At 45.6% G+C, this 15,819-nt stretch overlaps 1 protein-coding gene across 3 annotated transcripts in view; it reads left to right on the forward strand.

Annotated features, from left to right (window-relative positions):
• LOC147638515 (Sodium Bile acid symporter family) overlaps window positions 1–15,819 on the forward strand; it is a 100,725-nt gene that overhangs the window by 36,180 nt on the left and 48,726 nt on the right. Inside the window, exons 2-3 of one of the 3 annotated variants that reach the window (XM_086798430.1) lie at window positions 4,707–4,795; window positions 12,227–12,293. The exons of 1 other annotated variant lie outside the window; for it this stretch is intronic. In XM_086798430.1, coding sequence (XP_086654556.1) covers window positions 4,707–4,795; window positions 12,227–12,293 — 156 coding nt within the window. Of the gene's footprint in view, window positions 1–4,706; window positions 4,796–12,226; window positions 12,294–12,497; window positions 12,592–15,819 lie in introns of all 3 variants that reach the window. One more of the 3 variants, XM_086798429.1, reaches the window with a different exon arrangement.

Consider the following 15,819-nt stretch of genomic DNA (forward strand, 5'->3'; position numbering starts at 1 on the left):
GGGTACTAAACTTGAGTTTTCATCAGCTTATCATCCCCAAACGGATGGCCAAAGTGAAGCTGCAAATTCAGCCGTGTTGGATTTGTTGAAGTGTTACGTGGCAGATCAAAAGACTGCATGGGAAAAGTATCTTCCACTTGTTGAGTTCGCCTACAACAATACGATCCATGCCTCAACGGGAAAGGCTCCATTTGAGATTATTTATGGGAGAGTGGTATTGCCACCCATCCTTCGTACAAAGGATGAGATTTTTGCAGCTGATGAATAGGTTCGTGACTTGGAAGTAGCCTTTGCTCAGGTGCGTACAGTCATTGCAAGGTCACAAGATAAGCACAAAATGGCTGCTGACAAGCATAGAAGGGACATGCAAGTCAAAGAAGGTGATTGGGGTTTGCTGAAATTTGAGAAGGCTAGGCTTCGGAAGAGGCCAGGACGAGAAGGATCATATCCTGAGCTTTCTCCTTGCTATTATGGACCCTTCAAGGTGATTCAAAAGATCAATGAAGTGTCATACAGGCTTGCTTTACCTAGTCATTGGAAGATTCACAACACATTTCATGTGAGTCTTCATTCTGAGCGAGAGTCAAAGCCCGCTCATATGTACTAGGTTGAAAGTTACGAACAGTGAACCGAATGTTAGGATCCAATCCGCGAATGAATTGCTTCATCTTGGCGTGTGCAGATAACCCTAACTGTTGTGCTGTCACCAATTGGCCGACCATTTGGTCCATCTCCAGTTTTGTCTTGTTCACTTGAGGTCAGGCCGGTGTCTCATGTGAAGAGGCCAGTATTTTTGCTTAACATGGACGGGAGCCAGACTGGTGCCACCCGTGTGTTAGTAGGATGGTGTCGTATGGACGGGAGCCAGACTGGTGCCACCTGTGTATGACCTGGACTGTGTTCTATCCATGGGATTGTCACGCCATGGAAGAGCCAGTATTTGTGCCGTGTCTTGTCTATGGGACTGTCACTCCATAGGGAGGCTCGTGCCTGGAACTGTGTTTTACCTATGGGACTGTCACTCCATAGGAAGACTAGGATTTATGTTTTTATGTCGTGCCATTTTTGTGCCGACAGATGTTTTGTACTTGTTCCATGAACGGGAGATATGTCCATGATACTTTTTGCACATGCACTCATGTTTTGCATGTTTGCAAATGTTTTCGCATGACTTGTATTCTTGTGTTTGCTTGCTTGACGTGCCACTTACTGAGCGGGGACGCCTGCCAATGAGTCGTGAAGTTTGCTCTGTCTTCTGACGAGTTTTGTTGCATGTGAAAACAGGTGGTAAGTGTATTGCACTTGTTGGTGTAATAGTTTTAATTCTACACCTCCCTTTTCCTCTCCAGCAGGCGGCTGCCTACTCTGCATAGCGGCTGCTTCTCCTACACAGCAGGTGGCTGTGTCCTGACTGTGCTCCTCTACAGGCGGTTACACCTCCCCTCCATAGGCAGCTACAGGTGCCTTTGCACCTCCTAGGTGGCTACACCTTCTACACAGGCAGCTCCTCCTCCTCCTCCTCGACGGGTTGTTGCGCCCTGGTGTCCCTCTCAAGTAGCTGCTTACAAACACCTCGGGTATTCGTCTTCCATTTGCGAGCTACAAGTAAGTGAATTCAGATTTAAGTAAAGAACTTTGTTATAAATCTGATAAAGGATTCTATCTACGGCTAACACCCGTTCGGTGCTAGGTAGTCCAAGCTTTTGGAGAACCACGGTCCAAAGGTGCCGAGATCGGGAGAGCCAGGCGTTAGTACGGGAGCGCCTGTTTGTGCATGGTCCTGGAACACCAGTGGGGCGCTCTCCGCGGAGTCCAGTGAAGGCACAGGACTGTAGAGACTGGACCACTCAAGTGGTCGCTCTACTTCGAGCCTCTTGTTTGGTACTGTATTCATTTGTACATGGACATCATCTGGTTCATTGAACCCATGGAGCATTGTATTTGTTAAATACTCCCAATAATATATCATATATTGAGGGGGGGGTCGGCCCGTTCCAGCCCCAGTGTTGGTGTCCATCTATTTCATTTCAATTTGCAGTTGTTATTAAGTTGTCCATTTCAAATTGTGATATTAAGTTGTGCTATTATGCGTGTGGGTGTCCAACGAAGTCTACTCCCACTTGACGGGATCGGTTTCATGTGCTAAAGTGATAACCTTTCTAGAAAACTGAAGCACTGGGGATCCGTTTTGTTTGAGTCTATAGAACTCATGTGCCAGACCGGTCATGTATTGGGGCGGGAGGAATTTGGTCTTCAGGTCATGGACAAAGGTATCCCAGCTGAAAGCTGTGACACTTGTAGTCTGGTCTCTATAGAGATTAGACCAATGCTGCCACCAAGTGACTGCCTCACCAATGAGATGGGGAGCCGCTACGTGGACTCTATCCTGAGGATCTGTGATCCTAGCTAATGGAAAATGAGCAGTAAATTGATGAATAAACTGATTTATTGCTAAATGATCACACTTACCATCATACTTACTGAAATTAGGTTGACTTCGAATGACGGTAGTTGATGCTGCGGACTGCTGGCTGGTGGCACCTGAGATTGGGGATGCTGAAGAGAGGTGCTAGTATCTAAGATGAATGGCCTCCTTTTCCCTTTGGTGCCCGAGTAAAACATATGTTCTCGATCGAGCTCTCGTTGGTGCTCCCGAGCGGCGAGTTCAGCTTAACGCCGGTCTTCGTCGATCCTGCGTTGGGCTTCCTCATAGTCCCGTCTTTCTGCTTTTTCTTGTTGCTTTCTAGCTTCTGCTTCTGTTTTTTCTTCCCTCCTTTGGTCCTCGTCCTCTCTCCTTTGTTGTTCCATCTGAAAGAAGAGGGAGGTGTAGTCGGGTGCTGCTGGAGGCATAGGAGGGCGTGCTGCTATTGCCTCCAAGAGTTGGAGACGCTCCATGAGCAGATGGTTGTGAGCTCTAAGAAGAGCTATGGTGTCTGTGATAGATGGAAGAGCAAGGTCTCCTTCGGGGGAGATGTCTTCCGGCTGATGAGTACTCTCCTCTGTTTGGTCATGCCGGAACGCAATCTGACCATCCAAGGATGCCCTCACACTAGGATACGGTGTGTGTGTGTGGGTGTGTGTGTACAAGTTAAATCTGATACCAATGTAATATGCAGCGGAAGTCTTCGTATTGGAGGATCCTGTCACACAAATGCTTACACCGTCTTCTGTATCTTGAGTTTCGTGAGTTTAGCAATCCACTTTAATACTTCAAACTTTAGAGAGATATGAGAGAGAGATGAGAACTGTACACCGTATGGGGTCCCGAATTACCCACTGAAGGCCCCCCTATCCCATTACCGAGATAGTATTTGCTTTATTATCTTTAAAGAGATTGACGGTGTGACTGACGATAAGCCAAACGCAAGACCTCTGAAGACCAAGTGTTGGGCTGAACTGTGCACTGCTGTAGAAGTACCAAAGATGTCCAATCTCGAGCCTATGCACTCTTCCCAGTGGTATGAGGGAGGTATGCAAAGCTAGGGCTGAGAGATGGGCTGTTTGGGACTGTTCTAGACTGTATATTAATGCTTTAAATGAATGAGAATGCTGCGTTTTACCTTCACCTAGTGGCTGGAGCAAAACGATGAATGAATGAATGCTGAAAACTGTATGGATATGCAGAAAACGCAAGATGGACTGAAGGCTGAATGCTGAACTGCTACGTTTTACTGATGTAGATGGCTGAATGCTCATGCGTTTGAGGCGCCTAGGGCTGTAGGAGACAAACGCTGAAGAGAGATGGTTGAAACTGCAATCGCCTATGCTCCTGGGGCTGAGGATGGTAAACGCTTCATGGCTCTCTTGCTGAATATGATGAATGACTAAATGATTATGCAATGGCTCTATTTATATGGGTTGCATGAGCCAGTCGGCTGGCTACAGAGCTGGCCGACTGCTTATGTCCATAAATAATGCATAAATGATGTGAAAAATGCTGAAAATGATGGGAAAATCACCAGAAAAATACTAGATAAATCCTGGATGCTGTCTGAGGTTCCTGCAATGGTCTAGATGTTATGCATGAATGATGTGCAATATGCAGGATGCTTTCTGATGCAAACCCTAAGGTTTCTATTGACTGTATATGCATGAATGTGTCTCTTTAAGTGGGTTAAGGGACTTAGACTGACTGACTGACTGACTGACTATGGCTGAGAATGACCTATGTAGCTCGTGCCTGACTTATCCCGGACTGAGGATATACAATGGGGTCACGGTGTACGACAAATATCATTGTGAATGGAACTAATACTGTACAAATGTTGCAGTGTTGATGATGAGCCAGTTTGTCACCATGCACTATAGTGCAGAGTGCATGTGACATTCATAGAACAATTTGATATTGCTTTTGTGGTGGAGACTTCACCGAGAAGTCAAATTCGTCATGTAAGCATGTTCTTGAAGAGCGTGGCTGTCCATTGGTGGATCACAGAAAAGCTCTCTAGCTATCTTGTCATTACTTGGGAAGACTTTCAAGAGAGGCTTTATGCACCGCGGCTCTCCTCCTCCTCTCCCCCCCCGCCCCCCCCCCCCCCCCCCAATCTTTTTCCGCATGCCACAACAGATATTCATGGTAGAGGTCAAGTGGAGGTGGTGCCCAATATAAATTTTTTTCTCATGTAAAAAGCTTCTTTCCGTATAATACTTCATTAGTGTTGGGTTTTTTTTCTTGCTCTTGGCATTAACTCCTTCAAAACATTCAGGTATGGGGATGACACTATCATTTGACGACTTTGGGGCTGCATTTGCTATGCCAAAGGAGCTTCTTGCTGGTGTCATGCTTCAATATACGGTATTTATCTTATTGGCTGTTGTTCTTTTTAGCAAGTATGGCCACTGAAAAAAGGAAAATAACTCTTTACCAAGATCATATCTATAAAGCAGTGTGAACTGTTCATGCTTTGGTCATTCAGGCTTCACCCACTCATTTGCTTCTAGAATTGTCTGTATCATAGTGGCATAAAATACTTGTACTTAAACCTTTATTCTGCACACTATGTAGAGCATTATATGGAAAGTTCAGTGCCATATGTCAAAACTTCTGAGTTCATAGATCATAGCATCTGAATTTCATGCTTCATCTTGATTAATCAATGGGCAATTGAGATGTAACCTGCGTTCATGAGCTTAAGCTGTCTTTTGTAAAAAGGATAGTTTGCATGCACGTACACGTGTGCACATTATATGTAGCAAATGATAGCATACTTGTCACAAATTCTTGATCAAAACTTTCATAAACTTCTATGGTTTGTGTATGCAGCATAATTAATGTCGTAAACCACTATGGTTTTGATTTTGTCCTCGCTACGTGGCCAGTGTGCTGAATGTTCACATTGATGCTATCATGCTGCTGCTTTGCTTGTTCCATCCACACAACTTCTGAAGCTGTCTTATCGCACTTAATTCTTGATCAAAACTTTCATAAACTTCTATGGTTTGTGTATGCAGCATAATTAATGTCCTCAACCACTATGGTTTTGATTTGGTCCTCACTACCTGGCCAGCTTGCTGAATGTTTACATTGATGCTATCATGCTGCTGCTTTGCTTGTTCCATCCACAGAATTTCGGAAGTTGTCTTATCGCACTTAATTCTTGATCAAAACTTTCATAAACTTCTATGGTTTGTGTATGCAGCATAATTAATGTCTTCAACCACTATGGTTTTGATTTTGTCCTCACTACCTGGCCAGCTTGCTGAATGTTTACATTGATGCTATCATGCTGCTGCTTTGCTGGTTCCATCCACAGAATTTCTGAAGTCTTATTTGGCCATGAAATGCCAAGTGGACAGTTGACATGCCTTTGAGGTTTGCTGCCAAGTTGATGTAGATGCCGTTCCAGCTGGTCTCTACCAAAAGCCTTTGTGAAGATATCTACAAAGTTCTTTGGTGTCAGGTAGTAAACCATCCCGTGCACGAAGGGTGATGCACCTCAATGTGCTTTTTTGAAAGTGTGGTTTCCAGTTCACTGTGCCCTTATGACCCCTAGAATTCTACTTTTAAATAATCCGCCACTCTTTGGCAGATGTGAAGCTTGTGGATTGAAGTGTCCATAAAGCTTCACATATGATGAAACTTAGAATCTTAGCGGTGTTGCAACCGTCATTTTCAACCGGTTCTTTTGGGTTACACTAGCAAAGGAAGTGAGCTCCTGTGAGCAATGCATTCTTGTATCAACCTAGCTGTATGGATTAACTGTGCCTCCTCATGAGAGGGGTGCCCTGCTACACCCTCCGTGTGAGTTTTCCGGCTACTTCACCTGGGTGGCTTATACAGGCACCACATCATCAACATGTGGCTGAATTTGCTCTGTTCGGCCTCCATGTGCTGCCCTTGATCAGCCCATGCTGCTGGATTTGTTTTGAGCTTGTCATATCCTTTCGGGGGCTGGTCGTGCTGATTTAGGGCTGTTCCGGGCATCCATAGTGCCTGTGGGCCGCACTCATGACCAGTCCTTTGATGTTCACATGAGAGAAATTCATCCACGCCTCTGCTGCTACTTGGTTTTGTGCCCGAGAGTGAGACCAGTGACGTGCGTGGACCCGGAACACCGGTTTCAAGATTGCTTCACTCCAATGATAATTGGGGAGTTGCCGGGAAAGCTCTACATTGACTGAATTATCACTGGCAACATTGTTTGGTATTTGTATTCATCTTTTATTTATGGCAAATCTGGCAAGCATAGCCCATGGATCATTTTGCAAATAAAATACTCCAATAATGTACTTGGTATTGAGGGGGGGGGGTGGGGGTCGGCCCGGGTTCCGGCCCTAGTGTGGTGTCTTTGAGCATATTTTATTTTTCAGCGTTGTCTATGTTTTGTGTTGTTTCCATTTCATATAAGTGATTGCTATTGACAAGATGGTGCAAAATTCGCGCTCACACCCAAGGGGGTGAATTACATTGGTGTCAAAGGATGGTTGTTTGCCTCTCCTCCGTGGGTAAACGATCTTATGGGCTTGGACACCGCGTAAATAGCAGACTTGACATTATGGACAGCCAAACAAAGTGTGAAGAAGTGTCCCAATTCTAGAGGGTACTCTCTTGCTACTCATGCTTCGGATGCATTTCATGGCAGGTATGTTGCAAGCACTCAGGAACCCAATATGGTTTTGGCGGGACATCCGTCCCCTGGCAAGAAGAGGAGCCCAATCCATTGAGAGACATGCCTATGCCAAAGAAGGTGGACAGCCAAGTGGTCACGCTTATGGAGGGCGTGCATCCCAGGACATGGTACATTGCCTATTGAATTGGCTCATGGAGAGACCACACATGGGCTGAGATTTTCCCCGTATATACAGGTGATGCACATGATGACAATATGCATGCAGGTAGGCCACTGTTGCCAAGGCCACCAACTCGGAGAGCACATGCCCTGTGTCTCGAGTTGCATCTGAGCCCCATGTAGCAAGGGCTGCCCCGTTGGACAAGGGGAAGAGAAAGCATGATGATGATGGGGACCATGCCAAGAAGCTTAAGGAAATCAAGGTAGGTGACAAGTCAGTCCAGTTTGAGTCATACCACGGGGAGTATGCATATATCAAAAGGAGCATGACTCGGTACAAGCATATATATCAAAAACTAGAAGATCCTCTTGGAGGTATTATTGTATATGCATATTAGTGATCAAGAAAAGAAAAGCAAGTTTGAGTCCGGCTTGCATCCCGCTTATCAATCGAGTTGGAACTTCATCCAAATCAAACTTTGCAACAGCTCATAACCTCTACTCTTGCCACCGAGCAACTAGAATAAGGATGGGCACATTAATAAGGACAATAAGAGGGCTGTCCAAAACCTGCAAAAAGGTGGATAGCCACCTAAATGGGTCTCAAAAGAGGCCAAACATGAGGGAAAATCTGGGAATACCCTCACCAAAGACAACTCCGACAAAAGGCATAAGTTTGGACTCACACCAGAGCGAAGGGATCAATATGTGAAGGAAGGGAAGTGCTTTTGCATGTAGGAGCAAAGACCATGTGTTGAGAGAATGTCCTCAATGAAAGAAGAATGAAAGCAACAAGCAACCCAAGGTGAACATTTATATAGTTCTTGATGTAGGGAATACTAGTCGTGAAGGCAATGAAAGAGTGGTATGTAAAGCTTGGGGGCAAATCAAGGATCAGCTTGCCCTCTTTATGTTTGATGATTGTGCCATGGATAACTTCAACAACTTCTCCTTTGGGCATTGATGTAGGGGACTTGGGACCCCAAATTGAGGCGGAAACCGCCTTTTTGGGCAAAGAGGTGGAGGTTACGCCTATCATAGGCAAGCTCCATGTGCATATTCAACGATATCTAGACCATGATAATTTTTTGGTTGCACCATTGAATGGAGTTGATGTATTGCTTGGCAAGTCATGTCACCACTATCTTGATTTCCACAAGGATTGCAAGACGAATTTTTTTAATGCATAAAGGCTGCATGCATGTTATTGATGCTGGCAAGAAGGGAGACTCTTCCCATTGTATCTCACATACTGATTAATAAAGCAATGAAAAATGGTATTTTTGCATATTTGGTTTTTGTTCGTGATAATGTTTAACATAGTGATGTGCATGTGGATACTCTCACTCAAGAAGCTTAAATTTTCTTGCTCAATTTAAAGATAGCTTTGCAGACACAATGCTAAAGGAGATACCACCTCAAAGGCCCGACGATCATCGCATTGACTTGGTCCTAAGTTTCTCCACCTAATAGACCCGCCTACTGCGTGAGTGCCTGTTTTGCAACAAGAGGAGATTATGAAGAAGGTAATGAGCTTTTGGAGAAAGGTTTAATTTAGCCAAGCTCCTCACCATTTTGCTCTCCTATACTTCTTGTTCAAAAGAAGGACAGGCATGTCACTCTGCATGTGTGTGGACTAACCGAGCATTGAACAAGCTCACCATCAAGAATTGCTTTCCGATTCCGTGTAGCTTGATGGTACGGCGTGCTTTAGCTGCATTGGTTTGAAGAGTGGGTATCACCTGATGCATGTGGTACTGCAAGATCTTCATTAGACGGCACTCCGGGCAACTTTCAGGCTTTATGAGTACTTAATTATGCCGTTCGGTCACATGAATATAGAATGATGGATCACATTTTCTGCGAGCATTGAAAATTCATAGGTGTTCTTTGATGATATCATAGTGTTCTCCAAGAATGAGGAGGAACATCAAGCTCGTTTGGCCATAGGTTTTAGAGGGCTTCACAAGCATAAGCTCTTTATAAACGGTAAAAAGAGTGAGTTCTTCGTTCGGAAATACACCGTTTGGGACACATTGCATCCAAGGATGGTGTCAAGGATGGTGTAAGGATGGATCTCGCAAAACTTGATGCCCTTTACAATTGGCTAGAGTTGACATCCATACATGAAGTATGAAGCTTTCTTGGCTTATGCTCGTACTGTCATTGCTTCATAAGGCATTTTGCTTGGATTGCCTTGCCATTACATGAGCTTACCAAGGTCCAACAAGCAAGTAATGTTCAAATGGATAGTGGATGAGAGAGAGATATTCCTTTGACTCAAGGAAAGAGTCGTAAGTGGGCCGGTGTAGGCGTTACCTTGTGAAATTTAAAAATTACCTCCCTATTGATGCAAAATGGTTTGATGAAGAGACGCTTTTCAGTTGAGGACAAATGTTTAGAAGCTGGGGACATGTCACCATTTGGCCACCTAAATGGTTCTCGCCAATTTCTTGTGCCACGTTTGTGGGCAGTGTGTGGGTCCGAGTGTCCGGGATCCCAGTTCTTCGTGCCCGTTTGTGGCCAGTGTGGATCTAAGTGCCCGGGATCCCAATTCCGCGCTTTTCGATGTGCTAGACTTGTGCCCGGAAATGCTGGTGTTGTACTTGTTCCATGATTGGGAGATTTGTTCATAGCAAAGTGCACATGCACACATGTTTGCATGTTTGAAACTGTTTTCACGTGAACTGCTTGCTATGAATGTCCAGTTCATGGGCTTGGGACGCTTACCCGTGAACTGTGTGAATGTCTTGGATTTTGATGTGTTTTGTGGCATGTGAACAAGTGGTAAGTGCACCCTAAACCTTTATTTTAATCTATTAAAATGCTTTGTAAGGTTTGTAACCCTTGCATATTCACACTCATTAAAAATTGAGTGGACAACTTATTAATGCACATCTCATTCTTCTCCATCTACAAGCAAAATCATCATCTTCCTACACATGAGCTCCCCATTGTTTTTGCTCATATTTCTGTGATCCTTATCAAAAGGGTGCCCTGCTACACCCCCCCACGTTAGTTTTCGAGGTACTTCACCTGGGCGGCCCATACGGGTGCCACAACATCAATAGGCAGCTGAATTTGTTGCTGTTGGGTCTCCGTGTGCTGCCCCTGATCAGCCCATGCTGCTGGACGGCCTGTTTTGAGCTGGTCAAATCCTTACGGGGGCTGATTTAGGGCTGTTCCGGGCATCCATAGTGCCAATTTGTGCCTGTGAGCAGCGCCTGTGACCAATCTATTGATGTTTACGCGATAGAAATTCATCTACGACTCCGATGTTGCTTGGTTTTGTGCCCGGGAGTGACCACCGGTGCCAGTTCTTCGTTTTCACTATTCCCATCAATCGAGGTGCTAGTACGAGCACACCAATGGCGCATGGAACAACACCGGTTTTGAGATTGCTTCACTCTAGTGATAGGTGAGGGGTTGCTGGGAAATCTCTACATTGATGGAATCATCACCGGCAACATTGTTTGGTATTTGTATTCATCTTTTATTTATGGCAAATCTGGCAAGCATAGCGAGTGGAACATTGTACAAATAAAATATTCCAATAATATACTTGGTATTGAGGGGGTTTGGCCCGGTTTCCGGCCCCAATGTGGTATCTTTGAGCATATTTTATTTTTTAACTTTGTCTACGTTGTGCTGTTTACATTTCATAAAGTGTTTAAGTGATTGTTATTTACGAGACGATACACAATACATGCTCACACCCAATGGGATGAATTACTTTACTGGCCCACAAGAGCCTCGTAGTTGGCACTTGGCTGCCGAGATGCGGTTGGTGTGACGTCCCCAAGGAGAGCGAGCGGCACTGCCTTTGGGATTGCCCCAAGGTCTAGTAGGTATAGCAATGCATCCTTTGACTCTTCACATTTGATTTGAGTGCCGCACGTGGGGTGTAGTCGTCTGGATAGCAGAGGCAAGCCATCGTCCGGGTGCTGCCGGTGTGGTGCCCATCGAGGAGAGCCAATGGTATTGCCTTTTGGATTGCCCCAAGGCCCAACAAGTATGGCAGCGCATCCTTTGAGTCTTCACTTTTGATCCGAACGCCGCAGGTGGGGTGCAGACACCTGGATAGAGGAGGCAAGCCAGGCCCTATTTTATGAGGATGACGGGAGTGGCTTAGCACTGATTCTCACCCAGCTCCACATCTCCGTTGTTACAGTGGCCACTGCCCCAGTTTGACTATGGGTTCTGCCCAGGAGGGGCACCAGCCAGAGATGGGAGCTCATTAGCAGCTTAGCAGCTTGGCACATCTGGTGTGCTCGCTATTAATGGAATGACTACCCCACCTGTGGAGACCATCCAAGCCATATGAGTGGATCCTCACACATTGAGAGGGCGCTTCAAGCGCTTGAACGACTGGCGAGTGGGAGCACATTCAGCAGAGGCAAGAGGCGTTCCTTCATGCTTGGACCCTCGGACCCTTCCTTTCCAGAAAGGACAGAGGAGTTTCCTGGCATTTTAGGCCCCCGTCTGGCTTTCCCCCCTGCCCCTCTGATGTAACCTCCCTCTGAGAGCGGCCAGCCGTGGAGGGAGGTGCCCCTTTCATGTTTTTTGTATATATTGACTACATTTTTGTGGTGTCTGTACTCTGCCACTTCGGCAGGCCTTTTTTAAACTAATGAAAGGATCTTCTCTTGGCTTATTGAGTTCAACAATACTTTGCTTAGATTTTTGATAGGTTTTACTCTTGTGCCTTCCCTCCACATAGAGGATGCATAATATCCTTCACATGTTAAAGAACTGAGTTTTGGGATTCTGCAAAGGTTTATTAACATGACTATAGTCTGCCCAGCAATGACCATATGCCTTCTATAGATAGCCAGAAAGAAGGCTGGTTTCATCCTTTCAAATTTACTTTTTATGGGGAGAATAATTCTAGACCATATGGAGTATTTACTCTCCTCTAAAGTTTTTGTCAAGTCCTTTTTTATAGCAATGTGGTTAGATGGGAAAATGATAATGCTGTAAGGGTGCATCTTATGCAGATCCTGCTTAACGTGCTTTTGAGGGCTCATTTCTGTTTCCTTTTCTATGAATCAGCCGCTCTAAATGGTTCATTCTTGTTCCCCACAATGATAGGATTTGTTTTTCTTACCAGTTCTGGTTGTCCTTGGTTCAGAATACTGAGTTGTTGGATTCTTGCATGGCAAAAAAATGATGTTTTGAAAAGCTTTAATGTGGACGTGTTTGCTATCTCTTTCCCTAATCTCTCTATTGAAATAATATAGTACTTTCTTTTCATGTCTCCTTAAATAGGTGATGCCAAGTGCAGGTGCATTCATCAGCCATTTTTTTCAGCTGCCACCTTACTATGCTGCTGGATTGGTTTTGGTTGCATGTTGTCCTGGAGGTTCTCTCTCTCTCTCTCTCTCTCTCTGTCTCTCTCTCTGCACCTCGACTTTCCCCCTTTATGCATCTCTGAATGTGGATTCATCAGAACATAAAACTGTCCTTCACAGTTGCACAAAAGCGAGCAGTAATTTTTGTTCAAGATGTTTGTGGAAGAGATTTATCTCTTAGTCTACAGCAAGATCTCTGAAGGCTAATTTGTGCCGGCAATTGAGCAGTAGGCACGTTGCCAAGTGTTTCGCCACTCATCATCAACCTCAAATTATGTTTCTCAAGACCTCTCTTCTAGCTTGTGAATATCTAATGATGAAAAAATTCACTCTATAGTATAAAGTTATGCAATGCAGTATAGAATGCATGGCACAATTTTTTTTTTGATGGCATTTTGGAATTTACAGCTTCTTTGTCTCCTGCCCTCACACTTCCTGCTATGTCTCGGATGGACTGTTTAAAATATGGAAGAGAATCATTTGAATTGCTTGAGGTCTTCATGTTAGTGTGTATGCAAAGTAGTCAATTGAAGGTTTGGAAGTATGTTATGGGTTTTTTTTTTCAAGTATGCTGCTTTTGCTAAATGATCAAAACAAGAAACATGAAATGAATCCATATACGGACAAGGTGGTAGCTTGGACAAGTTAGCCCTGCAAACAAAAAATACATCACAGAAAGCATAATTTGAAAGTTTTTTTTTGAACCTGTTAGTTTTGACAGCAAAAACTAGCCTCGCTTGAAACTCATAAGCTACAAAAGATCATCACGCTCTTACCTACAAATCAGAAGAAAATAATTACAAGCAATGTGCAAAGTAGTCAATTGAAGGGAAGGAAGTATGTTATGGGCTTTTTTGTCAACAAGTCTGCTGTTTTTGCTAAATGATCAAAACCAGAAACCTGAAATGATTCCATATATGGACAAGGTGGTAGCTCGCTTGCATCCAGACAAGTTAATCCTGGAGACAAAAATACAGCACAAAAATCTAAAAGTTCTATTTTTATCTGTTAGTTTTGACAACAAAAACTTGCCTTTCTTGAAACTCATAAGCTGCAAAAGATCAATCATGCTTTCACCTACAAATTACAGGAAAATAAATACAAGCAATGTGCATGCCATGAAAATATTCTTACTTTGACATCAAAAACAAAGAGAAGACTCATTGACTGACTTGACTGCTTGAAGAGCTCCTCCTAGACCTGCACACTGTCCCATTTTATAAAACATTGTTTTACTAGTCTGATTCTCACTGTGGCAATGAGCGTCTCTTGCACTCACTAGAGATGCGAGCATGATTTTTTTTCCGGGAAAGAGATCGTTCTATTATTTGAAAAATAGCAGCCTGAGGGGTAGATCTACATGCTCAGAACCCTCAAAGGAGACAAAAAACAAATGGAGGAGGGGTGTTTCCCTCCACGGCTGCCTGCTTTCAGAGGGAAACTTCCTCATGCAAAAGGAGGAGGGGGGGAAGAGCCAAATCAGCGGCTTGTATTGCGAAGTAATCTCGCTAACCCGATCGGTGAGAAAGCGACCCATGCACCATGTGCACAGGAAGGCCTCTCGCTGTCTATGCATGTGATCCGACCTGCCCTAAAGCTTCCCCGACAGACTGCAGAGGGTATGAATGATGTCGGTCCAAATGGAGCGGATGGACTCAGCTCGAGGGGTGAGACTACCCTCGATGGCCTCACTACGGGCCTGTCAAATATGGCATGCAGCTATGCTGCTGATTATCTCCCATCTCATGTTGGTGCACGCAGACCAAGGCTCTGCTGATCTGTCGAGGGTGGGAACTGTTTCAATCCTACATTGGGAGGGTTTGAGGGCCTGCCCACCTATTGTCTCCTTGTAGAAAAGAGCGGGGCCGGCATCAAGTCACCCAGGCTACTGCCCCCCCAAGTGATATTATGCATCGCAGACCGCACCTTCGTGTACCGGTGAAGCATCCTCGCCAAACTTGTTGCGCTTTGGGATAGCCCCAAAGGCAGTGCTGCTGCGACTCTTTGGGGCGGCTGCATCGCATGCACTGTGCCGGTCGTCCTCCAATAGCCAACGAGGTTGCCGTGGGCGAACTGCTAGAGGAAGAGTGTGACCTTCCTAGTCTGATAACTGTTCCACAGCCGCTTCCAAAAACCTTGGAGGAAGTGGGAAGAGATGCCCTAGGATGCCCAATGGTCTGCTGCTGTGTGGGTGTCATCAGTCTCATGAATTTGGATCTTGCGAGTAACAAAAAAAGGGGGTGATCGGGCTCTCCAGGCTGAATGGGTCCTACCACTCCCACTCTCCTGTATCCCACTGGACGTGAGTCAGAGGTCGGCTCTCCTAGAGCCATAGGAGGGTCTATGTGCCACTGATGATCATGAAAAGCCAAGAATCTTCACCCGCTGAAGACATACACCACTGTAGTTCTCTGTGAAAGAGAGGGTTAGCCAGTCGTGGGGACCAATTAAGGAAATGAGTGTGGGCTCCCCATCAGAACCAAGGACTGCTAGAGGGAAATCATGGCAAGTGAAAGTGCCAAGCATCTCCAGAGGGGAAGGGTCCTGGAGGGGGGGTCCACCAATCGCCCGGGGGGAGGGGGTGGGGATGGCTGAGTTGATGATGAGGGTAATCTGATCGCAGCCTCAGATCCATGCGAGGCGTCTGTCCTGTGTCTCTAGGGGGAGCCTCCCAAAGCTGGCCCACTTTCCTAGAGCGACTGGCCGGAACGAGTGTGGAGGGGCCTTGGTGCAATGTGAGAACGAGTGTCTAAGGGGTGACCACTGGGCATCTTGAACAGGGGGTTCCAAATCAAGGGCTGGTGAAGTCTCTCCTCATCAGAGGTCGGGGGTAACTAGGTGAGGGCTGGCTTGAGGTGGCCCCAAGCTCTGATCAAATTTGTAGCGAAGCGGTCCTCGAAGGAGTCGTCGAGGCCGCATGCTCGGGCCTCCACAAAGATCCACCGTACAGTGGGGGTTGAGGGTCTACTGATTCAGTGTGCGGCTCAAGATCTGAGCGAGGAGGAAAGCCCTTGAGGGCTCACTCCTTGGCTGAAGGGTTTGAACGACCAACTTGCCCAGGAGGGCTCTCCTTTGAATAGCTGGATCAATGATGCCCAACCCACCACGATGACGGGGCTTGAATAATAACTGAAGGGACTGCCACTGAAGCCAAAGATTCTCCACTGATGCAAACGGCAACTGTGAAGACTTTCCCTCAAAGGGCTGGCTAAAAACTTCCTCTATTCGTACCGGTGGCC

This window comes from Cibotium barometz, chromosome 5 (genome assembly GCF_041138505.1).
Source record: "Cibotium barometz isolate CiBa-2024 chromosome 5, ASM4113850v1, whole genome shotgun sequence".
In the NCBI taxonomy this organism is placed as follows: Eukaryota; Viridiplantae; Streptophyta; class Polypodiopsida; order Cyatheales; family Cibotiaceae; genus Cibotium; species Cibotium barometz.